Source organism: Nyctibius grandis, chromosome 17 (assembly GCF_013368605.1).
Source record: "Nyctibius grandis isolate bNycGra1 chromosome 17, bNycGra1.pri, whole genome shotgun sequence".
NCBI lineage: Eukaryota > Metazoa > Chordata > Aves > Nyctibiiformes > Nyctibiidae > Nyctibius > Nyctibius grandis.
In genome coordinates, this window is record NC_090674.1 from 9,323,498 (window position 1) to 9,348,585 (window position 25,088).

At 70.8% G+C, this 25,088-nt stretch overlaps 3 protein-coding genes across 3 annotated transcripts; all 3 read right to left on the reverse strand.

Moving 5' to 3' along the window:
• Positions 1 to 290: 290 nt before the first annotated feature.
• Positions 291 to 5,559, reverse strand: EFNA4 (ephrin A4). The gene is made up of 5 exons (XM_068415010.1): positions 5,450 to 5,559; positions 2,384 to 2,676; positions 1,062 to 1,130; positions 871 to 930; positions 291 to 410 (listed from the first exon to the last, which is right to left on the reverse strand). Exons 1-5 carry the CDS (start codon positions 5,557 to 5,559, stop codon positions 322 to 324), a joined length of 621 nt encoding a protein of 206 aa, XP_068271111.1. The 3' UTR covers positions 291 to 321.
• Positions 5,560 to 7,783: 2,224 nt separating this feature from the next.
• ADAM15 (ADAM metallopeptidase domain 15) lies at positions 7,784 to 17,704 on the reverse strand. The gene is made up of 25 exons (XM_068415117.1): positions 17,260 to 17,704; positions 16,088 to 16,192; positions 15,301 to 15,376; positions 14,427 to 14,505; positions 14,241 to 14,317; positions 13,993 to 14,164; positions 13,849 to 13,911; positions 13,699 to 13,767; positions 13,424 to 13,593; positions 13,257 to 13,341; positions 13,030 to 13,178; positions 12,771 to 12,948; positions 12,393 to 12,485; positions 12,121 to 12,316; positions 11,926 to 12,034; positions 11,702 to 11,852; positions 11,555 to 11,632; positions 11,369 to 11,480; positions 11,147 to 11,285; positions 10,113 to 10,166; positions 9,776 to 9,866; positions 9,368 to 9,436; positions 9,107 to 9,178; positions 8,860 to 8,981; positions 7,784 to 7,896 (listed from the first exon to the last, which is right to left on the reverse strand). Exons 1-25 carry the CDS (start codon positions 17,702 to 17,704, stop codon positions 7,851 to 7,853), a joined length of 3,000 nt encoding a protein of 999 aa, XP_068271218.1. The 3' UTR covers positions 7,784 to 7,850.
• A 3,872-nt stretch (positions 17,705 to 21,576) lies between these two features.
• On the reverse strand, positions 21,577 to 24,666 carry ZBTB7B (zinc finger and BTB domain containing 7B). The gene is made up of 2 exons (XM_068415061.1): positions 23,663 to 24,666; positions 21,577 to 22,003 (listed from the first exon to the last, which is right to left on the reverse strand). Exons 1-2 carry the CDS (start codon positions 24,664 to 24,666, stop codon positions 21,577 to 21,579), a joined length of 1,431 nt encoding a protein of 476 aa, XP_068271162.1.
• Between the last annotated feature and the right edge of the window lie 422 nt (positions 24,667 to 25,088).

Below are 25,088 nucleotides of genomic sequence, written 5' to 3' on the forward strand. Positions count from 1 at the left end.
GAGGCACGAGATGAGGCGCCGGCCGTGGGGCAGAGCTGGCGATGGGGGGGAGATCCCTGGGGGGGGGGGAGAGCGCGGTTATGGGGTGCTGCGGGGTGGCAGGGGGGGGGACACCCCCAGAGCCCCCCCCCAGACCCCCCTCACCTCACAGCCCGCAGCGCTGTGGCCCCGATTCAGCTCCGCTGGGTGAGTCGCGGCCTGGGGCTGCCCCATGGATGTGGGGTTGGGGGGACGGCGGCGGAGGGGGAGTGTGGGGGGGGGTGGGGGGGGGGGGGGGCAGGGGAGCCCGTGCCCCCCACCCCCCATGGGCACCGCCGAGGGTCAGAGCCGGAGCAGGGTGAGGAGCCCCAGCGCCAGGAGCGGGGTGCGGGGCGGCAGCGGGGCCACGGCGGCGCGGGCGGGCACCGGGGCTGGGGGGGGCAGGGGTCACGAGGTCAGCCGGTCCCCAGCCCCCCGACGGCCCCCCAACCCCCTGCCCACCCCACACCCACCCCCCCAACACCCTGCCAGCCCCCCAACCCCCTGCCCACCCCACACTCACCCCCACAACCCCCTGCCAGCCCCCCAACCCCCTGCCAGCCCCAAACCCCCCCTGCCCACCCCATACTCAGCCCCCCAACCCCCTGCCAGCCCCCCCAACCCCCCCCCGCCCACCCCACACTCACCCCCCAACGCCCTGCCAGCCCCCAACCCCCTGCCCACACCATACTCACCCCCCAACCCCTTGCCAGCCCCCCAACCCCCCTGCCCACCCTATACTCACCCTCCAGCCCCCCATACGCACCCCCAAACCCCCCTGCCCACCCCACACTCACCCCCTGACCCCCCTGCCAGCCCCCCAACCCCCCCCCCTGCCCACCCCACACTCACCCTCCGGCCCCCCACGTCCGCGGGGCTGCGAATTGGGACCCTCCGTCACAGGCTCCGGCGCTGAAACCAGCACAGCCGGTGTCACTGCCCGACATGGTGTCCCCCCGCCAAGGCCCCAGTATAAACCAGTACCCGCCCCCAGCAGGGCCCAGTTGCCCCAGTGGCGGGGGGGGGGGTGCCCCAGGACTCACTGGTGCTCCTGCAGCAGACGGAGACGCGCAGCCTCAGGCAGCGCCCGGCGCTCTCGGGGCTGGGGACAGCTGGGGACAGGGGGCACATCATGGGGGGGGGGCGGGTGTGTGTGTGTGCCCCCCCCAAACCCCACCTCGGGCTGGGTGAAAACCGGGGTTGGGGTGCCCCCTGATGGGCGCCCCACACCCCCCCACACCTCCCCCTGCATCCCCCCCCCGGGGGCATCCAACCCCCTCTGTGCCCCCCAACTCCCCCTGTGCCCAAACCTCTCTGTGCCCCCCAACCCCCCTCTGCCCCCCAACCCCATCTGTGCCCCCCAACTCCCCCAGTGCCCCCCAACTCCCCCTGTGCACCCCAAGCCCCTCTGTGCCCCCCAACTCCCCTGGTGCACCCCAACCTGGTTGCACCCACACCCCTGGTGCCCCCCCAACCCCCTGTGCCCCCCAACCCTGGTTGCATACAACCCCCCCCCACCCACCCCCGTTTGCCCCAACCCTGTTGCATCCAGACCCCTGGGGCACCCCAACCCCTCCCAGTGCCCCCCAACCCCTTCTGTGCCCCCCAACCCCCTCTGTGCCCCCCCAACTCCCCCCGCACACCCCAACTCCCCCCACGTACCCCACTCCAGTTGCATCCACACCCCTGGTGCCCCCCAGCCCCCCCTGTGCTCCCCAGCTCCCCCCATTCACCCCAACCCTGTTGCATCCAGACCCCCTGGTGCCCCCCAACCCCCCAGTGCCCCCCAACTCCCCCTGTGCACCCAAACCCTCAGTTGCATCCAGGCCCCCCCCCCATTTGCCCCAACCCCGTTGCATCCAGACCCTTCGGGCACCCCAACTCCCCCCGTGCCCCCCAACCCCATCTGTGCCCCATAACCACCTCTGTGCTCCCCAACCCCTTCTGTGCCCCACAACTCCCCCTGTGCCCCTCAACTCCCCCAGTGCCCCCCAACCCCCTCTGTGCCCCCCAACCCTGTTGCATCCAGACCCCTGGGGCAGCCCAACTCCCCCACACACACCCCAACCCCCCAGTGTCCCCCAACTCCCCCTGTGCCCCCCAATTCCCCCCATGCCCCCCAACTCCCCCTGTGCACCCCAATCCAGTTGCATCCACACCCCTGGTGCCCCCCAACCCCATCTGTGCCCCCCCAACTCCCCCGGGGCACCCCAACCCTCAGTTGCACCCACACCCCCCCCCCCATTCACCCCAACCCTCCCACATCCCCCCCACCCCCTCATTCCCCCCACCCCCTCCCAGTACCCCCACCCCTCTGCCCCCCCCCGGTACCACCACCCCTCTGCCCGCCCGGGGGGGCACCCACAGATGTAGTAGTACGTCCTGCCCGGCTGGAACTCGAACCCCAGCGAGAAGGGGGTGAAGCGCTGGATCTTCTCGGAGAAGCGGACGGGGCCGAAGGGGGCGCGGGGCCGGTTGCACTCCCAGCGCTTGAAGGCGTCGGGGCTCTCGTAGCAGCCGCGATACCCCTCGATGCCCACCATGAAGAGGGTGAAGGTCTCCACGCGGGCGGCGGGCACGGTGCCCTCGTAGTGCGGGCAGTAGATGTCCAGGTAGTCATTGATGGCCACCTCGATGGCGTAGTCGTCCCGGAGGAACCTGCCGGGGCCGGGGCAACCGCGGCGTTGGCATCACCCCCACCGGGGATGGGCACCCCCATCGAGTGGGCAAAGGTTTTTGCCAAAATAACTCACAGGTACCCCCCCCCCCCCGGGGTGTGTCACGCAACCAGGCATCAGCTCGGATTAGCCGCGGGCCGCTGGAGCTCAATGGGCTCGGCCAGCGCGGCCGGTGGGAGCCCAAGCGCGGCACAAAGGCCCTCGCCCCGCAGGGACCCGCCTCAGCGCCCTCCGCGCTGATCGGCGCTGACACCCTGGCAGGGGGCCACGACGCCGGCGGCATGGCTAGCTGGGGTGGGGGGGCACGGGGGGCAACGACATGCCACGACGGCAGCATCATGGCTAGGGAGGGCGGGGGGCACGGGGGGGCACCGATTGGCACCGACATGCCACGACGGCAGCATCATGGCTAGGGAGGGCGGGGGGCACGGGGGGGCACCGATTGGCACCGACACGCCACGACGGCAGCATCATGGTTAGCTGGGGTGGGGGACACGGGGGGGCAACGACACGCCACGACGGCAGCATCGTGGCTAGCTGGGGCGGGGGGCACAGGGGGCACCAGGGGCACCGAGTGGCACTGAAACACCACGATGGCAGCATCACGGGTAGCTGGGGCGGGGGGGCACGGGTGGGCACTGATTGGCACCAACATGCCACAATGGCAGCATCATGGCTTGCCGGGGCGGTGGGTACGGGGGGCACTGACACGCCACGACGGCAGTATCATGGCTAACCAGGGTGAGGGGCACCGGGGGCACTGATTGGTACCAACATGCCACGACGGCAGCATCATGGCTACCAGGGCGGGGGGCACGGGGGGCACCGATTGGCACCAACACGCCACGCTGCCGGCGGCACGATTAGCCGGGGCAGGGGGCACGGGGGGCTCTGCCAGCCGGGCAGGCAGGGGAGGGGGCTCAGCCCGGGTGGTTTGGCACCGGTGTGAGCTCACAGCGCGTGTAGCCAGGCTGGTGTGGCACAGACACCCCCACACGCACGCACATGCGTGTGCACACGCTTAGGTCCCCCCCACCCGGGGCAGGTGCCAGGGCAGGAGCCCCTCTTGCCCCGTAACCTGCCCCCACGTCTCCCAGCGGGCCCGATCCTGCCGCAGCCTGGGCACGCACCGGCCCGGCAAGGCCTCGCCGCCATGGGGATGGTGCTGCCAAACTGCCACCCAGCTGCCAGGGTCACCCCGTCCTGCCAGGGCAGGGCATTCGTGGGGACACCCTGGCCACCCCCAGCCCCATCCTGGCACCCCGGTGCGGGCACAGGCGGTGTTTACACCGGGCACAGACTTCCGGCAGCCACGGCACAGGCCAGTGCGTTAATCACCGCGCTGGCAGCGGTGCCCGGGCCAGGGAGACTCAGGCCCCGGGTGCCCCCCGGGGCCGGGGGCTCTGCGGGCACAGGGCGCAGGCTGCCCGCTGACTCAGAGCACCCCGGCGGGCGACGCTGGCCAGGACGAGCCCGGGCACGGCCGAAGGCTGCCGGGGGCTACCGGGGCCCTGTCGAGGGGCACGCAGCACCCCCATGGCACCCATGGCTCCCATCCACAGGGCCCCGGTAGCCCCCGGCCCTGCCCAGTACAAGACCCCTGTGGGGGAGCGCAGCCCCTGGCACAGCGTCCCGACCCTCCTCCCCGCTCCCCCGGTGATGGCACAGCCGGCGGGCAGCACCCCTGTCTGGGCACGGGCTGGGCCATGCCCTATGGCCCCCACCAGCGGGGACATCCACAGCCCTGGCAGTGCCACCCACCAGCTTGATGGCACCCAGGGTGACCTCAGGCTCGGTGCCCACCAACCCCATGTCCATCTTGGTGCCACCTGGGGCTTGGTGCCATCGGGCTGGCCACCGGCTCGGTGACACCTGGGGCTTGGTGCCACCTGGGGCTTGGTGCCACCGGGGCTGCCCACCGGCTTGGTGACACCTGGGGCTTGGTGCCACCGGGGGTGCCCACCGGCTTGGTGACACCCAGAGCTTGGTGCCACCAGCAGTGCCCGGTGGCTCGGTACCACCAGGGATACTCACCAGTTTGGTGCCACCCTGGTGCTCGGTGCCACCAGGGATGCCCGGTGGCTCAGTACTGCACCACCGAGGGGTACTCACCGGGTCGGTACCGCCCGGGGGTGCCCGGTGACTCGGTACCACCGGGGGACACTCACCTGCTCGGTACCACCCGGGGCTCGGTGCCACTGGGGCACTCACCCGCTTGGTGTCACCCGGGGGGGCTCCCGGTAGAACCAGGGCTGCCCAGTGTCTCGGTACAACCGGGGATACTCACCGGCTCGGTATCACCGGGGCGTACGTGGTGGCTCGGTGCCCCCCGGGGCCCGGTACCACCGGGAGGCACTCACCGGCTCGGTACCACCGGGGGTGCCCGGTAGAACGGTACCTCCTGGGGCTCGGTACCACCGGGAGGCGCTCACCGTCTCGGTATCACCCGGGGCTCGGTATCACCCGGGGGGGCTCCCGGGAGCACCAGGGCTGCCCGGTGGCTCGGTACAACCGGGGATACTCACCGGCTCGGTACCACCCGGGCGTGCCCGGTGGCTCGGTACCCGCCGGGGCTCGGTACCACCGGTAGTCACTCACCGTCTCGGTGTCAGCCGGTCTCCCCGGTGCCCCCCAGCCCCTCCCCTCCCCGCAGCCCCCCGGTCCCCCCCCGCCCCTCCCGGTGCGCGGGGCTCGGCGGGGCCCGGGGCGCACAAAGGCGGCGGCGGCGGCGGGGCCCGGGGCGGCGGCGGTACCTGGGGTTGCTGCCGTTCCAATGGACGCCGTGGCGGAGGCCGAGCACCGGCCCCGGTACCGAGAGCAGCGGAGCGCAGAGCAGGAGCCCGAGCAGCGGCGCGGGGCGCATGGCTCGGGGGGCGGCGGGGGGCGGCGGGGCCGGGGGCCGCCGGGGCTGGGGGGTGGCCCGGTACGGCACGGCCCGGCCCGCCCCGGCCAACTTCGGGCCAATCCGCGCCCGCGCCGCCGCCCGGCAACTTCCCCGAGTACCATTAACCCTTGGGGGGCGGCACCGGCACCGGCACCGGGCCACCGGGACTGGCACCGAGCCACCGGCACCGAGCCGCCGGCACCGAGCCACCGGGACCGGGACCGAGCCACCGGCACCGATCGACTGGGACCGGCACCGAGCCGCCGGCACCGGGCCACCGGCACCGACCCACCGGCATCGGCACCGAGCCACCGGCACCGATCGACTGGGACCGGCACCGAACCGCCGGCACCGACCCACTGGTACCGATCGACTGGGACCAGCACCGAGCCGGCGGCACCGAGCCACTGGGACCGGCACCGAGCCACCGGCACCGAGCCACCGGGACCGATCGACTGGGACCGACACCGAGCCACCGGCACCAGCACCGAGCCACCGGAATCGGCATCGACTCACCGGCACCGGCAATGACCCACCGGCACCGGCACCGAGCCACTGGCACCGATCGACTGGGACTGGCACCGAGCCACCAGCACCAGCACCGAGCCACCGGGACCGGCACCGACCCACCGGCACCTCCGCCATCCATCGGCACCGGCACCGGCAGCCCCGCCCCAATCCGGCAGCCCCGGTACCCTCCCGGTAATGCCAACCCCAGGCGGCACCGCCCCGGTACCGTGAACATGGACCAGCACCGCCCAGCACGGCCCCGGGCACCGGCACTGGCAGCACCGGGGGCTCCCCGCGCCCCCCCCGGGCATCAGCACCCACCGGGCACCGGCACCGGGGGGGCGACGGGGACGGCCCTGCACACGGGGCGGCTCCTGCACACGCGTGTTCATGTGTGTGGCAGCACACGCGTGTCCCTGCACACGGGGCGGGTCCTGCACACGTGTGAGTGTGTGTGTGCGGGTGTGGCAGCTCTTGCACACGCGTGTTCATGTGTGTGGCAGCTCCTGCACACGTGTGTGCCCGTGCCCATGGGGCAGCTCTTGCACACGCGTGTGTCCCTGCACACATGTGTGTGCTGGTGTGGTGGCTCCTGCACACGCATGTGCCCGTGCACACGGGGCAGCTCTTGCACATGCATGTGTCCACGTGTGTGGCAACCCCTGCACATGCGTATGTCCCTGAACATGAGGTGGCTCCTGCACACGCGTGTGTCCCTGAACATGGGGTTGCTCCTACACACGTGTGTGTGCCTGCACACAGGGCACACGTGTGCAAGGAGGTGTGGTAACTCCTGCACATGCGTGTGCCTGCGCACACGGGGCAGCTCCTGCATGAGCGTGTGTCCATGTACGTGTCAACTCCTGCACACGTGTGTGTCCCTTCACATAGGGCAGCTCTTGCACATGCGTGTGTCCCCGTGTGTGGCAGCTCCTGCACATGCCTGTGTGCATGCGGGTGCGGTGGCTCTTGCACATGGATGTGTCCCTGCACACGGGGCAGCTCTTGCACACGCGTGTCCATGTGTGTGGCGGCTCATGCACACACGTGTGTCCCTGCACACACGGCAGCTCCTGCACACACATGTAGGTGTGGCAGCTCCTGCACAGCCGTGTGCCCGTGCACATGGGGCAGCTCCTGCACACACGTGTGTCCACGTGTGTGGCAGCTCCCGCACACGTGTGTGCCCCTGCACACCGGGCGGCTCCTGCACATGCCTGTGTCCCTGCACATGGGGCGGCCCTTGCACACGCGTGTGTCCCTGTACACGTGTGTGTCCATGTGTGTGACAGCTCCCGCACACATGCGTGTCCCTGCACACGCGGGGCCCTTGCACACGCGTGTGCACATGCGCTGTGACGGTTCTCGCACACACGTGTGTCCCCGCACACGCGTGTCCCTGTGTCCAGGCTCCCGCACACACGCGTGTCCCCGCACGTGCCCGTGTCCCCGCACACGCGTGTCCATGTGTGACAGCCCCGCCCCCCCCGCACGTGCCCGCACCCACGTGACCCCCGGGCCCCGCCCCCCGCGGCGGTGTCGCTCGTTCCCCGCCAGGGGGCGCTGCCGGCGGGAGCCACTTCCCGCCGCGGGGGGGGGGGGCGGCACTTCCGGCTGTGCCGCGGGGGCTGCCGGGAGTTGTAGGCGCGGGCCCGGGCCCGGTGCGGCGGAGGCGGCTCACGGAGGGTCACGGCCCCTTTATTAGCGAGGGGGGGGCACAAGCGGGCGGCGGGGCCCCGGCCCGGGGCCTTCCCCACGGCTCAGGCCTCCCGGGGGGCTGCGGCGGGCGGCGGCGGCGGGGCCGGCCTGGGGGAGGGGGGAGAGAGTGGGGCGGTGACGGGGCCGGGGGCCACCACAGGGCCCTTGACCCCCCCCCCCGACCCCCTGCACCCCCCCGGGCCCTGCAGACCCCAGCCCCCACCTGCACCCCACTGTGGCCCCTGCAGCCCCCCCCGGCACCCCACAGCCCCCCCACCCTGGCACCCCACAGCCCCCACCTGCCCCCCTCTATGCCCCCCCCCCTCAGCACCTCACTCCAGTGCCATGTACCCCCCCCCCCCCACCCTGGCACCCTACAGCCCCCCCGCCCAACTCTGGCCCCTACAACCCCCCCCTGCACCCCTCTCTGCCCCCTCACCACCCCCCTGGTCCCTGCAGCCCCCAGCCCCCCCCCCCAGCACCCCATTTCCTCCTGGCTCCCCCCACCTGCACCCCACTCTGGCCCCTGCAGCCCACCCCCACCCTGGCACCCCACAGCTCCCCCCCCCCACCCTGACCCCCCCTGGCACCCCACAGCCCCCCACGCTGGTACCCCACAACCCCCACCTGCACCCCACTCTGGCCCCCCACACCACCCACACTCTGACCCCCCACAGCCCCCCCACTCTGGACCCCACAGACCCCCCCCCCCGGCCCCTACAGCCCCCACCTGCCCCCCTCTCTGTGCCCCCCACCCCTTAGCACCTCACACTGGCACCCCATGCCCCCCCCCCCAACCTGGCACCCCACAGCCCCCACCTGCACCCCACTCTGGCCCCCTACAGCCCCCCCACTCTGGACCCTACAGACCCCCCCTGGCCCCTACAGCCCCCACTTGCCCCCCTTTCTGTGCCCCCCACATCCCCCCACCCCGACCGCCCCCCCACCCCATAGCACCTCACTCCAGCACCCCATAGGCCCCACCTGCACCCCACAGCCCCCACCTGCCCCCCACTCTGGCCCCCTACAGCCCCCCCACCCTCTGCCGCCCCCCATCCACCCCACACTCACCTGGAGGGAATCACCGTGACATAGGGGTGACCCGGGGGGGTCTCGCTGGGGGGCAGCGAAGGTCCCGGGGGGTTCAAGGGCAGCAGCCGCTGAGGCGGGGGGGGCTTGGCCGGACCTGGGGGCTGCAGAGGAATGGGGGTGTCAGCGCTTTGGAAGGGGGGGGGGGGGGCAAAACCCCTTCTTGCCCCGGGGTGGGGGGGGCCTCAGGCACCTGCCGTCCTGCCCCACACGCCGGTGCTGCCGTTACCTGAGCGCCCGGCGTCACGGGGTCGGCGGGCAGCGGGCGTGTGGGGGGGGGCGGCCTGTCCGAGGGGGGGGCCTGGGCAGAGAGAGCAGGGACAGTGTGACAGCTGGGGGGGGACAGTGTGACAGCGGGGGGGGGACAGCGAGAGAGCAGGGAGCAGCGAGGGGTTCTGGGTGCCGGTTCTGCCGGGAGCCGGTGCCGTGGGCGTGCGGCGGTGGCCGGGGGGGTGCTCCCGGGGACCCCCCACCCCGGTTCAGGCGTTACCTTGGGTGGTGGGTCCGGTGGGAGAGGCCGGGCGGGCGGGTCGGGCCGGGCCGGGCCGAGGGCAGCCGGCTGCGGAGAGAGGGCAGAGGGGGGCGGGCGTGCCATGCGGGCGCGGAGCCGTGCAGCATGCGGGGACCCCCCCCCGTGCCCACCGCCAAGCAGAGACCCCCCCCCCAAAACCACAGCGGGGCCCAGCCGGGGTTTGGGTGGTGGCCACTGTGGCCACCCCCAGCCTGGGCGTTGATCCCGGTGGCACAGGGCAGTGCCAGGCTGTGCCAGGGTGTCGTGGGGATGTGCCACAGCTGGTACCCGCAGACGCCTCCGCGGCAACAACCCCGGTCCCTACGGCAACCGCCGCTGTCACCGTGGCGACAGCATCCCCCCCCCTCCATCCCTCCCCCCCCTCACCTTGCTCAGGACCTGCAGCTCGGTGCCCCGACGCCACTGCGGTGGTCGGGGGCGCTCGGGGGGCCGTGCCCGGGGCTGCGGCTGCGCGATCCTACAGAGGAGAGGGGCAGGGTGAGGGGGGGCGAAGGGACCCGCACCGGCACCCGCACCGGCACCCGCACGCCGCCGCCACCAGCAGGAACGGACCCCTCGGCACCGGTGACATCCTGCACCCCCCCCCCGGGGTCACCCTGCACCCCCGCGGGCGGCACTGTCAGGGGAAGAGCGCAGCACCGGTGGCCTTGCGAAGCAGGATGGCTCAAGGGACAGCCCCGCGCCCACGCTCCGGTGACGTTACCCGCTCCGGCCGTCTGGGGCTTCTGGACCCAGGAATGGCACCCGGGTCTGAGCGCTGTGGGGAGAGAGTTGGGGGGGACTCAGCGGGGGGCGGGGGGGGGACAGCGGCGGGGACGGGGAGCCGTGGGGACGTGGGACGAGGAATCATGGTGACACGGGGACGAGGAGCCGCAGTGACACGGGGACGAGGAATCATGGTGACGTGGGATGAGGAACCGTGGTGACATGGGACGAGGAGCTGTGGGGATGTGGGACAAGGAACGATGGTGACATGGGACAAGGAATCGTGGTGACATGGGACGAGGAACGACGGTGACATGGGACGAGGAATCACAGTGACAAGGGACGAGGAACCGCGGTGACGTGGGACAAGGAGCGTCGGGGACGTGGGACGAGGAATCGTGGTGACACGGGCACAAGGAACTGTGGTGACATGGGACAAGGAATCGTGGTGACGTGGGACGAGGAACGACAGTGACATGGGACAAGGAAACATGGTGAGACGGGGACGAGGGACTGCGGTGACATGGGACAAGGAACGACGGTGACATGGGACAAGGAGAGACGGTGACATGGGACAAGGCACGACGGTGACGTGGGACGAGGAATCGTGGTGAGACGGGGACGAGGGACTGCGGTGACATGGGACAAGGAACAACAGTGACATGGGACGAGGAACCACGGTGACGTGGGATGAGGAATCGCGGTGACATGGGACGAGGAATCGCGGTGACATGGCACGAGCAACCACGGTGACACAGGGCTGAGGAACCGCGGTGCCACGCGTGGGGACGACGCATGACAGGCCCTGCCACCTGCGCCGTGCGGGGGGGACGCACACAGACACACAGAGATTGTCACCTGCGCGGGGACCCCGCCATGCACGCCGCCACGGCACGCGCCGCACGCATGCACACGCGTGTGCGTGCTCACATGCAAGGCAGGCAGCTCCGGCACGTGCCACGGCGCACGCAGAAGCCACCCGCGTGCCACCCGTGTGCCACCCCCCGTGCCACCCGCCGCCGGCCCGGTTACCTGTACTGGCAGGACGTGCCCTTGCCGAGCTGGCAGAGGCGCTTGTGCAGCCCGGCGCGGTGGGCGCAGCAGAGCCCCAGCGCCAGCGCCAGCCCCAGCGCCGCGCTCAGCACCAGGGCGGTGGGCACGGCGCTGCCCCCTGCGGAGAGCGCCACGTCAGGGATCCCCCCCCGGCTGTGCCCCATCGCGGTGACGGTGGCACCCGCCCGCCTCTGCCCTCACCTCGCTCCAGGCCGGCGGGGCCGCTGTCCTGGCTGCCCCCCGCGCCAGGGGTGTCACAGCCCGGGGGTGCCCAGCCCCGCTCGCAGTGGCAGTGCCCGTGGTTGTTGCACACCTGAGCGGGTGACACCGAACCTCAGGCGCCGGCAGCACCCACCGCCCCACCCCCCGCCTTGGTCCCACACTCACCCCGCGCCCGTGGCACTTGCTCTGGCACTGCGGGTCACCCAGCGCGGTGACGTCCTGGCACCGGCGCTGGAGGCACACCTGGCGGGGGGGACGGGGTGTCAGCACCACGTGTGCCCCCCCACCCTTTCCCACCGCCCCTGTGCTCACCTTCCCGGTGCCACACGCTGTGCCAGGCAGCACCATGGTGGCATCGCTCACGTCCTCGTCCCCGGGCACGAGGGTCCCTTGGCAGGACCCTTCTGGCGTGTCCCCGCGGGTGCTGCCGCGCTGGCACTGCAGCATCCCACAGCCGGCGTCCCTGCGGGGACAGAGGGGTCAGGGGTGGGATGGGGGCGGCGAGGGGGGGACGGTGACAGGGGGGTGGCACTCACGGCTGGGCGCAGGCGACGTAGGAGCCGTTGGGGAGGTGCCCGCAGTGCCCGCGCTCGTCCCCGTTGGCGTTCAGCGAGGCCATGCAGGAGGCAGAGACAGGGCTGGCACCTGCAGCGGTGACAGGGTGGGCACAGCGCGGCTCAGCACCCCCCGCCCCAGCCCCTGACCCCCCCCCCACCGCGGCCCCGCCGTACCTGGCCCCAGCAGCTGCTGGCACTGGCCCTCGTAGGTGGCACAGGCACCGCCGTAGCAGCGCGCCCGCCCGCCGGCGCAGGGCTGCCCATCCTGCACGAAGGCGTCGGGGGGGCACCGCGGCGAGAGCCCGTCGCAGAACTCGGGCAGGTCGCACTCGCCCAGCGGCTCCCGGCACGGGTGCCCGGCGCGGCGCAGCTACGGGGTGGGCACGGTCAAACAGGGACCCCCCCCCCACCAAGAAACCCACCCCGGTGCCACCGTCCCCACGCACCCGGCAGTCCTGGCAGCAGGCGTCCCCCGTGGCACACTCGGCCCCGGGCACCAGCTGGCACACGCTGCTGTTGCAGCAGGGATCGCTGCACTCCTGCCGGCACAGGGGCTGCGGTGAGCCGGTGCCACCGGCATCCCCCCGTGTCACCCCCACGGCACAGGGGCTGCGGTGAGCCGGTGCCACCGGCATCCCCCTGTGCCACCCCCACGGCACAGGGGCTGCGGTGAGCCGGTGCCACCGGCATCCCCCCGTGCCACCCCCACGGCACAGGGGCTGCGGTGAGCCGGTGCCACCGGCATCCTCCCGTGCCACCCCCACGGCACAGGGCGGGTGGCGGCTGCAGGGGGGGACCCCAACCCACCCTGTGCCCCCCCGTACCACGCCGAGGCCGCAGTCGCAGCCCTCGCCACGCTCCACGAAGCGGTTGCCACAGCGGGGGGTCCCGGCGAGGCTCGGGGGCTCGGGGACGTTGGCGAGGCACCGGGCGTGCCCGCGCCGCAGGCTGCGCTCCAGGTCCTGCCCGCTGCAGTTGCTGAAGCTCAAGCCGGGCGTCAGCCTGCGGAGCCGGAGCGAGGGGTGGGTGAGGTGGGGAGGGGGCTCGTCGCCACCCCCCCGGGGCCGTGCCCGCCGTCCTCACCCCGTGGGTGACGCCATGATGCAGCCGCGGTCGTGCCGGAGGTCGCTGCAGTGGCAGAAGCGCCCGGCGGCGTCGTGGCGCATGCCCAGGTTGTGGCCCAGCTGATGGGCTACGGTGGAGGCGACGACGAGGACGCTGACAGAGTGGTCCTGGGGGATGAGGTGGGTGGGGGGGGGTCAGGGTGGGGACACTGGGGGGTGACAGGGAGGGGACAGGGTGGTACCGACCATGCTGACCCCCCCGGACCGCGCCGGGGAGCACATGGAGCCTTGAGCCGAGATGCCCACCGCGACGTCGGCAAAGCGGGCACCGCTGGGGACGGAAAGCGGAGGGGTTGGGGGGCGGGGGGGGGACATCTGTGCCACCCCCCGTGTCCCCTCGTCCCCCGACTCACGTGAGGAGCTGAGCGTTGTCGTGGGGCAGCCGCGGCAGCAGCTCCTCGTGCCGCCAGCGCAGGAACCGCTCCAGCGTGGCCCGGGCGCTGCCGCCCACCGCGATCCTGTCGCCCTCGCTCCAAACCTCCACCGCCAGCAAAGCCACCCGCACCCCCAGCGGCTGGAAAAACTTGGGGGGGGACAAGGGGGGACACAGGGGATGGATCAGAGACCCCCCTGGCACCACCCGAGCCAAGCACCGCGCCGGGGGTGACGGTGCCCGGTGGCAACTCACCGCATCCACCTGGTTGGCGATCTCCAGGGCGCGGACGCGGACACGCTCCAGGTCGGGGTAATTCTGGAACTGAGGGTGCAGGGAGGGGTGTCAGGGTGGGGGTGGGGGGGGGGTTGTGGGGGGAGCACCCCCCCAGCACCCGGCACCCACCGCGGCGTGGTCCACCACCATCACCAGCTCCACGAAGCGCTGCTCCGCCACCGCCCGCTTGCCCTGGGGAGGAGGAGGAGGGTCGGGGTGTGGGTGACGGGACCCTCTTCGGTGGGGTAAGACCCCCCACCCTTGGTGACCTACCCTCTGCGGCCCGGGGGGCTCTGTCCCCTCCGCCACCGCCCGGGGAGGGTCCGGGGGGTCCTGCCCGCAGGCCCGCGGCACCCGCAGCCGGTACGCCACGTGCCGCCCCGGCGAGCTCCCGGCGTCTGGCTCCAGCCCGTAGCTCCTGGTGTCCGAGAGCCGGAGGTGGCCGCTGGGGAAGGGGACAGGAGGCATCAGCGGGCGCGGTGACAGCCCGTTTTGGGGACCGCCGGCACCGCGGGGCTCACCTGAGTCCGGCGCAGGCGCAGAGGTTGGCCCAGGAGCCGGGGACACCCCGCGCCGTGCCCCGGTAGCAGCAGTGCTCCTGCAGCGGAGAGGGGGGGGTCAGGAGGTGGCCCTGTCCTGGGGTCCCCCCCCAGGGCACGGGGACGGCTCGGGGACACCGCTGGGGACACGCCGCGCCCGGGCCCTACCCGCTCGCTGGCCTCCTGCGTCGCCCGCGTGCCGTCGGGCAGGTAGTAGAGCAGCGTCCCGGCGCCCGGCACCAGATCCCTGCCAGAGCCACGCGTCACCCCGCAGCAGGGACACCCCCCCCCAGTCACCCCGCTCTGAGCACTGGGGAAAATGGGGACCCTGGGAGCTCCCCACCCTGCGGCGGGTGCACCATGGGCAGAGGGAGGGTCCCTGGGACCCCCCACCCCACATGTACTATGGATGGAGAAGGGGAAGAAGGGACCCCACGTACACCACGGATGGAGAGAGGGTCCTTGGGACCCCCCACCCCTTGACACCATGGATGGAGAGAGGGTCTCCCAAACCCCACCCCATGGGCACCATGGATGGAGAAGGGGAACAAGGGACCCCACGTACACCACGGATGCAGAGAGGGTCCCCAGGACCCCCACCCCACGTGTACCATGATGGAGAAGGGGAACAAGGGACCCCCCCCACCCTACATGTACCATGGATGGAGAGAGGGTCCCCCAAACCCCACCCCATGGGCACCACAGATGAAGAGAGGGTCCCTGGGACCCCCACCCCATGGGCACCATGGATGGAGAAGGGGAACAAGGAACCCCCACCCCATGGGCACCATGGATGGAGAAGGGGAACAAGGAACCACCAACCCTTGGCACCTCAGATGGAGAGAGGGTCCCCCAAACCCCACCCCATGGGCACCATGGATGGAGAAGTGGTGCCCATGGAACAAGGATCCTGGAACAAGGGATCCCACATGCACCACAGCCCCCAAACCCCACCCCACGTGCACCACGGATGGAGCCGGACCCCACGGGACCCCCACCCTCTCCCCCCACCCCGCTCTGCCCCACCCAGTCACCCACTCACCAGTTTTGCTCCAGCTCCAGCACCAACCGCGTCCCCTCCAGCTCCAACCGGACCCGCAGCCGAGCAGGGAACCCCCCCCTGCCACGGGCACCCGTTACGGCAGGACCCTCTGCCCCACGGGGACCCCATCCCGCGGGTCCCCTCCCCACCCTCTGCGACGCCATGACCCCCCGGCGGGGCGTCGGTGGGGGGGACCCGCCCGGCCTTGGCGTGTGCCCGGAGGGAGGGGACGGAAGGGACCCCCCCGCACCCCGCAGGAAGCGTCCCTCCCTCCCGAGCTCATTGTGCCGGGGAACAGCGGGGCGGGCGGGGGGGGTGGGCTGGGACGGAGCCGGGTGTCCCCCGCACCCGCCACCCCTCGTGCTTCCTGCCCGGTGCGGCGCGGCGGAAACGCCAGCGAGGCTCCCAACGGCGGTGGGGTGGGCCGGGCCCTTCCGCCCCCGCCGGGAGGGGTGCCGGGAGCGGGGTGTGGGTGCCCCGATCCAGGAGGGCCCTCCCGGCATCAGGAGAGGGGGGGCATTTTCTGGGAGTCCCCTCCCCACCACCCCTGGGGCACCCAGAGGCTCTGGGTGCTTGGACCCCTGGGGACTGGGTGCTCGGACCCCCGGGGGCTTGGGTGCTTGGGCCACCCGGGACTGGGGTGCTTGGGCCACCAGGGGCTTGGGGCCAGGGGACCTGGGTGCCAGGAAGGGGGCATGGGGAGGTGGCGGGGTGCAGGGAGCCCCCCACCCCACTGTCACAAGCCCCCGCGTGGCGCGGGCACCCCAGGGACACGGCTCGGGGCTCACCTGGGTCGCCTCGGCCAGGCTGAGCGTCCGGTTGTCCCGCAGGACCCAGGGGGTGACGTGCCAGGAGCGTCCCAGGTCTGCACGGCGCTGCCGCCCGCTGTCACCTGCGGGGGACCCAGAGCCGCTGCGTCACAGCTTTGTCACCCATCGCATCCCGGCCCCCATGGTCACCCATCACTGCCCGTCCCCTGTCACACCCTGTCCCCCCATGGTCACCCATCACAGCCCAGTCCCCTGTCACACCCTGTCCCCTGTCACTGCCCGGTCCCCCAGGGCCAGGGCAGGCTTTCGGGGTGCGGAGCAGGACCGGGGACACCCACACTCACCCCAGCACCTCCCGGGGTGCCCCCAGGCAACCTGGCCGCACCCCCCAGGGTCCCAGCTCCCAGCGGAGCCTGGGGGACACCCGAGGTGACCCCCACGGTGGGAGGTGACAGGGGGACTGGGGGGGGGTGCACGCCCCCACCTCGGGACGGGCTTCCCGGGGTCCCCCCCAGGCCTTGCGTCAGCCCCGGCCCAGCCTCCCAGTATAACCAGCTCGGGGACTGGGGCAGGGCTGGGAGGCCCGGCCCGGCTGACTCAGTGTCCCCCACCCCCCCGCACTCCCCCTCTTTCCTCCTGGCTCTCCAGGGGACCCCCCCACCCTCCTGGAGGCCGGAGGGTGCTGGAGGGGTGGGGGGTGCCCCATAGACCCCCCCCCTCCCCACGGTCCCACCAGCCCGGGGAGTGACAGTCCCTGGGGGGGGGCACTGGGCACCCGGGGGGTGGCACCGAGAAACCGGGGGGGCACCGAGCGTCCCGGGGGGGCTCCGAGCACCCCGAGGGGGGCACGGACTGTCCCGGGGGGGCGACCGAGCACCTGGGGGGCCACCGAGCATCGCGGGGGGGCCACTGAGCATCCCGGGGGGACACCGGGCGTCCCGGGGGAGGGGGACACCGAGCACACGGGATGGGGGGGGCTCCGAGCATCCCGGGGGGGGGCCACGGACTATCCCGGGGGGGGACCGAGTATCTGGGGGGGCACCGAGCACCCCGAGGGGGTCACCGAGCATCCCGGTGGGCTACGAGCCCCGGTCTCACCCCAGTCCCGACCCCCAACGACCCCCCCGGTCCCCCCCGGTCCCCGGAGGCGACAAGGACACGGACCCCCCCCCCCGCCATCCCCACTCACCTCCAGCGCTCCCGCTGGCCCCGGTGGCGAGTAGCAGCCCGGTGGCGAGTAACACCCGCACCACCCAAACCCCCATCACCCCCCCCCACCCCCCGTAGCCCAAACGGGCTTCGGTAGCCCCGGGCAAGTGACTCCCGAGCTGTCCCGGTCCCGTGGCCACCCCCGTCGCGCATGGCACCGCCACCGCCACCACCCGGCCCGGGAGGAGGAACTTCCTGGCCGTGTCCCCCCCCCGGCTCCGCCCGGTTCCCCCCCCCGGCTCCGCCCGCCGCCCCCCCGCCCCGTCCCCGATGCCGGCATCGCCCCCGGAGCAGCGGGGGGGACACGGGGGGACGGGGCGGTGCTTGGGGGGTGGCTCCGTGTGCGGTGGGAGGAGGTTGCTGCTGGCCCCGAGCCCCCCCCCCCGAATGCTGCTGCTGGGGAGCGGGACCCCCGCCTTGGCCATGGCGTGCTGCGGAGACCCCCGGCCTCATCACCCAGTAGAGTGGAGACCCCCCCTCACCACTCCATGATCCAGAGACCCCCCCCTTCACCATCCCATACACTGGAGACCCCCACCTTCATCACCCAGTAGAGTGGAGACCCCCACCTCCTCCATCCCATGCTCTGGAGACCCCCACCTTCATCCCACACACTGGAGACCCCCAATTTCATCACCTAGTAGAGTGGAGACCCCCACCTCCTCCATCCCGTGCTCTGGAGACCCCCATCTTCATCACCGAGTAGAGTGGAGACCCCTCACCTTCACCACCCCATGCTCTGGAGACCCCCAATTTCATCACCCAGTACAGCAGAGACCCCCCCCCCTTCACAATCTCATTCACTGGAGACCCTCGTCTTCGTCACCCTGAACACTGGAGACCCCCACCTTCATCACCCACTAGAGTGGAGACCCCCACCTCCTCCATCCCATGCTCTGAAGAACCCCACCTTCACCATCCCGTGCTGTGGAGACACCCACCTTCATCACCCTTACACCCCCTTTCACCGCTCCCCCACCCACAGACCCCCACCCCTGCAGGTGCACCCCACAGATCCCCCCCAATTCACACTGTGCACAGAGGGGGGTCACAACCTTTACTGCCGGGCGCCCTCACGCCTTCATGCTGGAGCCCCTCTGCCACGAGGACAGGCTGAGAGCTGGGGCTGTTCAGCCTGGAGAAGGTTCCGGGGAGACCTTCTAGCACCTTCCAGCACCTGAAGGGGCTACAGGAAAGCTGGAGAGGGGCTTTTGCCAAGGGCATGGAGTGACAGGACGAGGGGGAACGGTTTTAAACTGAAAGAGGGGAGATTGAGATGAGATCTGAGGAAGAAATTCTTTGCTGTGAGGGTGGTGAGAGCCTGGCCCAGGTTGCCCAGAGCAGCTGTGGCTGCCCCCTCCCTGGCAGTGTTCAAGGCCAGGTTGGATGGGGCTTGGAGCAACCTGGTCTGGTGGAAGGTGTCCCTGCCCGTGGCAGGGGGGTGGGAACTGGATGGTCTTTAGGGTCCCTTCCAACCCAAACCAGGCTGTGACTCTACACCACGTATCTCTGCGGGGGGTCTCGGGCACCCCGCACACCGCGCAGCTCCGGTGCATCCAGCGGTGCAGGAGCGGCCAACGCCGGTAGCAAGACTCCAGCAGCGACACCGCCTGCGGCAGGGTCGGGGTTGTGAAGATGATGGTGAACCCCCAGCCCACCCCCTGCCCAAGCAGGGTCACCCAGAGCACGTCGCACAGGGTCAGGCCAGGCGGGTTTGAATATCTCCAGAGAAGGAGACTCCCCCCTCCCTGGGCAGCCTGTGCCCGGGCTCTGCCACCCTCACAGCAAACAAGTTTTTCCTCACATTCACATGGAACTTCCCGTGTTTCAGTCTGTGCCCGTTGCCCCTTGTCCTGGTGCTGGGCACCACTGAGAAGAGTCTGGCCCATCCCCTTGACACCCGCCCCGAAGGTATTTGTGAGCATTGAGAAGATCCCCCCTCAGTCTGCTCTTCTCCAGCTGAACAGCCCCAGCTCTCCCAGCCTGTCTCCAGAGCAGAGGGGCTCCAGCCCTCGCATCATCTCCATGGCCTCCTCTGGACTCGCTCCACCAGCTCCGTGTCCTTCTGCTGTTGGGCCCCAGAGCTGGACGCAGCACTGCAGGGGGGTCTCAGGAGAGCGGAGCAGAGGGGCACAATCCCCCCCTCGCCCTGCTGGCCACGCTGCTTTTATATAATAAAAGCGCCCAGTCCTTGAGGCACCAGCATCCTGGTGCCCTGAGCTGGTGGCCGGTACCCCATGGTGGTCCCCACCTCGAGGTGCCCCCAGCCCCAGCTCCATCCCTGCAGTGCCCCCAGCCCCACAGTGCCCCCAGCCCCATAGTGCCCCCATACCCATCCCTGTCATTCCCCCAGCCCCATGGTACCCCTATCTCCATCCCTGTGGTGCCCCCAGCCCTGTCCCTGTCCCCACAGGGCCCCCAGCCCCATGGTGCCCCCAGCTCCATCCCCATGGTACCCTCATCCCCATGATGCCCCCAGCCTCATTGTCCCCCTGTCCCCATCCCCATGGTGCCCCCAGCCCCATGGTGCCCCCATCCCCATACCTGCAGTACCCTGAGCCCCACAGTGCCCCTGTCCCTATCCCTGTGACGCCCCCAGCCCCATGGTACCACCATCCCCATGCCCACGGTGCCCCCGTCCCCATCCCCATGATGCCCCCAGCCCTGTCCCTGTCCCCACAGGGCCCCCAGCCCCACAGTGCCCCCAGCCCCATGGTTCCCCCATACCCATCCCCATGGTCACCCCATCTCCATCCTCACAGTGCCCCTGTCCCCATCCCTACAATGCCCCCAGCCCTGTCCCTGTCCCCACAGGGCCCCCAGCTCCATGGTACCCCCATCTCCATCCCCATCCCCATGGTACCTCCATCCCCATGGTGCCCCCAGCCCCATAGTGCCCCCATACCCATCCCTGCCATGCCCCTAGCCCCATGGTACCCCTATCTCCCTCCCTGTGGTGCCCCCAGCCCTGTCCCTGTCCCCGTCCCCACAGGGCCCCCAGCCCCATGGTACCACCATCCCCAGCCCCATGGTGCCCCCATCTCCATCCCCACAGGGCCCCTGTCCCCATCCCTGTGATGCCCCCAGCCCTGTCCCTGTCCCCGCAGTGCCCCCATCCCCACAGTGCCCCCAGCCCCACTCCGTCCCCCCAGGACAGACAGCCGGGCACCGGGGGGGGTCCCTGCTTCTCCATTTATTACCAAGCAGCCTTCGTTTAAAAAAACAAACCACAAACAGACAGACAGACAGACAGAGGCGGCCCGGTGGGGCGGGGAGGGGGGAGCTGGGGGGGGGCCGCCCACCCATGATTCGTTTGGTTCCTGACACCAGAGAGGTTCAAGTAGCCGAAAAAAGTTCAAGTTCACCATTAAGGCACTTTAAAGCCATGACTGGGGCGGGGGGGGGGTGTCCCCTCATCCCCCTCCCAGCACCCCATGGCAAAGGACAGACGTGCGAGGAGGGGGGGGGGGGACAGCAGCGAAGGGGGTGGGGGGGGGAATATATTACATCATCTTTTTAAATATAGATAAACTCTTCTTTGAGGCAAATAGTGCCGGTCCCCTGCCCCCCCCGCCCTGGGGTGGGGGGGGATGCGCCCTGGGGGGTGGGGGGAGCTGGGGTGGGGGGGGGGGGGCATGTGCAAAGGGCAAAGGGGTGATCGCTGGAGCCCGGTCACCCCAGGGGAAATGGGGGGGGGGGGTCCCACAGGGCCTGGGGGGTGGGTTTTGGGGTGGGGGCCGGGGCTGCCCCACACCCTGGGGGCTGGGTTCACCCGAATAGTGCAACCAAGAGTTAAAGCAGCCGGGAGTGCAGGGGCGAGGGGGGGGGCTCGCCGGGGGGGGGGGGGCTGCTCAGGGTTTGGGGGGTGTTTGGGGGGGGGGCACACAAGCTATGTACAACGGGGGGTCTCTGCTGGCAACTGGGGGGGGCACAGGGCAGGGGGTCCCGTGCTCACCCCGGCTGGCAGCAGGGGAGGGGGGGTGTCGGTTTGTGGGTGCCCCCCTGCTCGGTCCCGACCCCATTTGGAGTGGGGGGGGGGATACCCCGGTCCCACTGTGCCCCCCCCACCCCAGCCGGGGGGACATGGGCACGGTGGGGGAGTGGGGACCCCCCCACACACCCCATTGTGCAAATCAGCCGGGGGCGGGGAGGGGGAGTTTCCCCCTCCCACCCCACTTTGCATAACTGGGAATGAACCGTGACGGGGCCAGACGGGAAGAGAAACCCCATCACGGCCCATCATGGCCCATCACGGCCCATCATGGCCCGGCACGGCCTGGCGCGGCCCGGCACGGCCCTACGCCGTCTCCACCGGCACGTCGCCATCCGCCTGCTGCCCTTCTTCCCCCTCTGCTTCCTCATCCTCCTCCTCGGGCTGTGCCGGCCCCCAGTACCGCGCGATGGAAAGCCGTAACCCCTCCAGCCTCCCGTTGGAGAGGTCGAGCCCCGGCGCTCCGGTTGCCGGCGGCGGCGGTTGGGGCTCGTCGCGGCGCCGGCGGCGGGTCCGTACTTCCAAACAATTTTGCCCTTTGAGGTGCCGCTGGAGGTGGTCGTCTTTGGCGAAGGCCTTGTGGCAGAGGTAGCACTCGTAGGGGCGGGCGCCGGTGTGGAGGTGCATGTGGTTCTTCAGGTCGTAGCTGTGGAGGAAGCGGGCGCTGCAGTGCTGGCACGAGTAGGGGCGCTCGCCCGTGTGCTTGCGCATGTGGATCTTCAGCTTGTCGTTCCTGGGGGGGTGGAGAAAGGGGGGGATGTTGGTACGGGGTGGGTGGTGTCAGCAAGGGTCATTAGACACTGGATGGGATGCCCAGGGAGGTGGTGGAGTCACCATCTCTGGAGGTGTTTAAGAAAAGACTGGACATGGCACTTAGTGCCCTGGTCTAGTTGCCATGGTGGTGTCAGGGCAATGGTTGGACTCGATGAGCCCAGAGGGCTCTCCCAACCTCAGTGATTCTGGGATTCCGTATCGCCAGGGAATCACAGAGTCACAGACTGGTTTGGGTTGGGAGGGACCTTAAAGACCACCCAGTTCCCACCCCCCTGCCACGGGCAGGGACACCTTCCACCAGCCCAGGTTGCTCCAAGCCCCATCCAACCTGGCCTTGAACACTGCCAGGGAGGGGGCAGCCACAGCTTCTCTGGGCAACCTGGGCCAGGCTCTCACCACCCTCACAGCAAAGAATTTCTTCCTCAGATCTCATCTCAATCTCCCCTCTTTCAGTTTAAAACTGTTCCCCCTCGTCCTGTCACTCCATGCCCTTGGCAAAAGCCCCTCTCCAGCTTTCCTGTAGCCCCTTCAGGTGCTGGAAGGTGCTAGAAGGTCTCCCCGGAGCCTTCTCCTCTCCAGGCTGAACAGCCCCAACTCTCACGGGTCTCTGCATTGTATCGTGCCGTGGAGGTGCTGGCAGAGGGATGGTGGCACCTGGGTGGCAGGCAGGGAGGGACAGTGCAGCAGCACTCGTGGGGTGACCCCACAGACCCGCACCATGGCAGTGATGTGGCCAGGAACTGGCACAGCTGGCACAGATGGTGCCATGGGGGACACCATCGGGTCCCCATCAGGCAGGGAGGGTCCATCCAGCAGCACCCACGGGGTGACCCCACAGACCCGCACTGCACCGTGCCAGGGATGCGGCCAAGAACTGGCAAGGCTGGCAGCGAAGGTGCCATGGGGGTTGCCACCAGGTACCCGTTGGCCAGGGAGAGGTGGTTCGGTGGCACTTGTGGGGTGACCCCATGGACCCGCACTGCACCGTGCCAGGGATGGGGCCAGGACCCGGCAAGGGTGGCAGGGATGGTGCCATGGAGGGTGCCATTGGGTCCCCGCCAGGCAGGGAGGGTCAGTCTGGCAGTTCTCATGGTGTGACCCCACGGACCTGCCCCGCACCGTGCCGGGGATGTGGCCAGGAACTGGCAAGGGTGGCAGGGATGGTGCCATGGGGGATGCCATCAGGTGACCGTCAGGCAGGGAGGGACGGTCTGGTGGCACTCATGGGGTGACCCTATGGACCTGCACTGCACCGTGGCACGGATGCGGCGCAGAACCGGCACGGCTGGCAGGGGAGGTGCCATGGGGGATGCCACTGGGTAACCGTCAGGCAAGGAGGGATGGTCCGGCACCACCGTGGGGTGCAGGAGACCCCATGGACCTGCACCGTGCCAGGAATGTGGCCAGGAACCGGCACAGCTGGCAGGGGACGTGCCATGGATGAAGCCTCTGGGTCCCCGTCAGGCAGGGAGGGTCGGTCCAGCAGCACCCATGGGGTGACCCCACAGACCCGCACCGCACCGTGCCAGGGATGTGGTGAGGAACCAGCGCGGCTGGTGCCACGGGGGATGCCACCGGGTCCCCATCGGGCAGGGAGGGCTGGCCCGGCGGCACTCACCGTGTGAAGCGGACCCCGCAGACCTGGCAGGCGAAGGGCTTCTCGCCCGTGTGCGTGCGCATGTGGCGGGGCAGTTTGCCGGCGCCGTGGATGACCTTGTGGCAAACGGGGCATTCCTGGGGCATCTGCGAGCGGCGTTTGCGGACCAGCTTGTCGGGCGTATCCAGGCCCGGCGCCAGCGACTCGTGGTGCAACGAGCTCAGGTAGGCCATGAGGTCGGGGTCGATGGCGTCGTCATCCGAGGCGGCTTCCTCGGGGGACAAGGGGGGCTGGTAGGGGAAGGGGAAGGGGTGTGGGGGCAGCTCCTCTTCCTCGGGCAGCTCGAAGCTCTCGTAGGGCAGCGGCAGCCCCTCGGGGAGGGGCGGCGATGGCGGCTGGGGGGGCGGCGGGGGGCTGCCGCAGCCCTCGGCCTCGGCGCCCGGCGCCGGCTCCTCCTCGGCGTGGTTGTTGAGGCGGGCGCCGCGGGCCTGCAAGAACTTGCGGGTCTTCTTGCTGCGGCGAGCGGCGGGGCGAGGGGGTGGCGGGGGGAGAGCGTCGCCCTCGGGGAGGGAGGCGAAAGCTTCCAGGTAGCGGCGGGCGCGTTCGCAGTCGCCGTCGTCGGGGCCGGGCGCCTCCAGGCCGCTGCCCTGCAGGATCTCCACGCAGGCGGCGATCACGCAGGGGATCTCGAGCAGCCGCGCGGCCCGCAGCACCTCGCCCATGTTGGAGCTGCTGATGGTGAGCGTGGCCGTGTAGGCGAACTCCAACAACGCTCCCAGCGCCTCCGGTCCGACAAAATCCAACTCACAAACGTCTTGGCCCGGGCCCGGTCCGGCGAAAAGCTTTTTGAAGTAGCGGCTGGAGGCGGCGAGGACGGCGCGGTGGGTGCGGTACTCCAGACCCTGCGTCTTGATGGTGACGTCGCAGAGGAGCCCCAGCTGCCGTTGTTCGTTGAGGCAACTCAGCAACTCGCTGCTGTGCTCGGGGAACGGGATGCCGATCAGGTCGTCCTCCGGGCTGGCCATCGTCCTCCTCACCTGCGGGAAGGACGGGGACGGTCGCCAACCGGCACACGGAGGAAACGTCGCGGCTACGAGCGTCGGCTTCGCCGCGGAACCAGGCCGCGAGGAAACCGCCACGGCACGGGGTTTTGGTGGGACACCGAGGTGGGCTGCCCGCACCCCCCCCCGTACCCCACGCCGAGGTCGGCAGGTGGCAGGGCCCCCTTGCCGCAGCCCCCCGCGCTTCCTCCACCACCGGCGCCCGGCCCCCCGCGCCGCCACAGCAAAGGGGGGAAATCTCAGCACGGCGCCTTTGAACGCGGCGCCGAGCCGCGGCGTTTCCTGCGCCAGCCCACCCACCCACCCACCTACCCACCACCCCGGGCCCCTCGGCCTCCTGGCACAACCGGGGCGCAGCCGCCGGCTCCCGGCAGCCCCATCCTGGG

Bases quoted from the DNA above. Each gene is read 5' to 3' on its own strand.
- EFNA4 (XM_068415010.1), bottom strand. From the start codon at position 5,559: ATGCGCCCCGCGCCGCTGCTCGGGCTCCTGCTCTGCGCTCCGCTGCTC. The intron at 2,677-5,449 runs GTACCGCCGCCG...CGGCCCCGGCAG, and splicing joins TGGAACGGCAGCAACCCCAG to GTTCCTCCGGGACGACTACG. The intron at 931-1,061 runs GTGAGTCCTGGG...TGCTGGTTTCAG, and splicing joins CGTCTGCTGCAGGAGCACCA to CGCCGGAGCCTGTGACGGAG.
- ADAM15 (XM_068415117.1), bottom strand. From the start codon at position 17,704: ATGGCCAAGGCGGGGGTCCCGCTCCCCAGCAGCAGCATTCGGGGGGGG. The intron at 10,167-11,146 runs GTAACCGGGCCG...CTCTCCCCACAG, and splicing joins GGCACGTCCTGCCAGTACAG to CGCTCAGACCCGGGTGCCAT. The intron at 8,982-9,106 runs GTAACGGCAGCA...ATTCCTCTGCAG, and splicing joins CCGTGACGCCGGGCGCTCAG to CCCCCAGGTCCGGCCAAGCC.
- ZBTB7B (XM_068415061.1), bottom strand. From the start codon at position 24,666: ATGGCCAGCCCGGAGGACGACCTGATCGGCATCCCGTTCCCCGAGCAC. The intron at 22,004-23,662 runs GTGAGTGCCGCC...CCACCCCCCCAG, and splicing joins TGCGGGGTCCGCTTCACACG to GAACGACAAGCTGAAGATCC.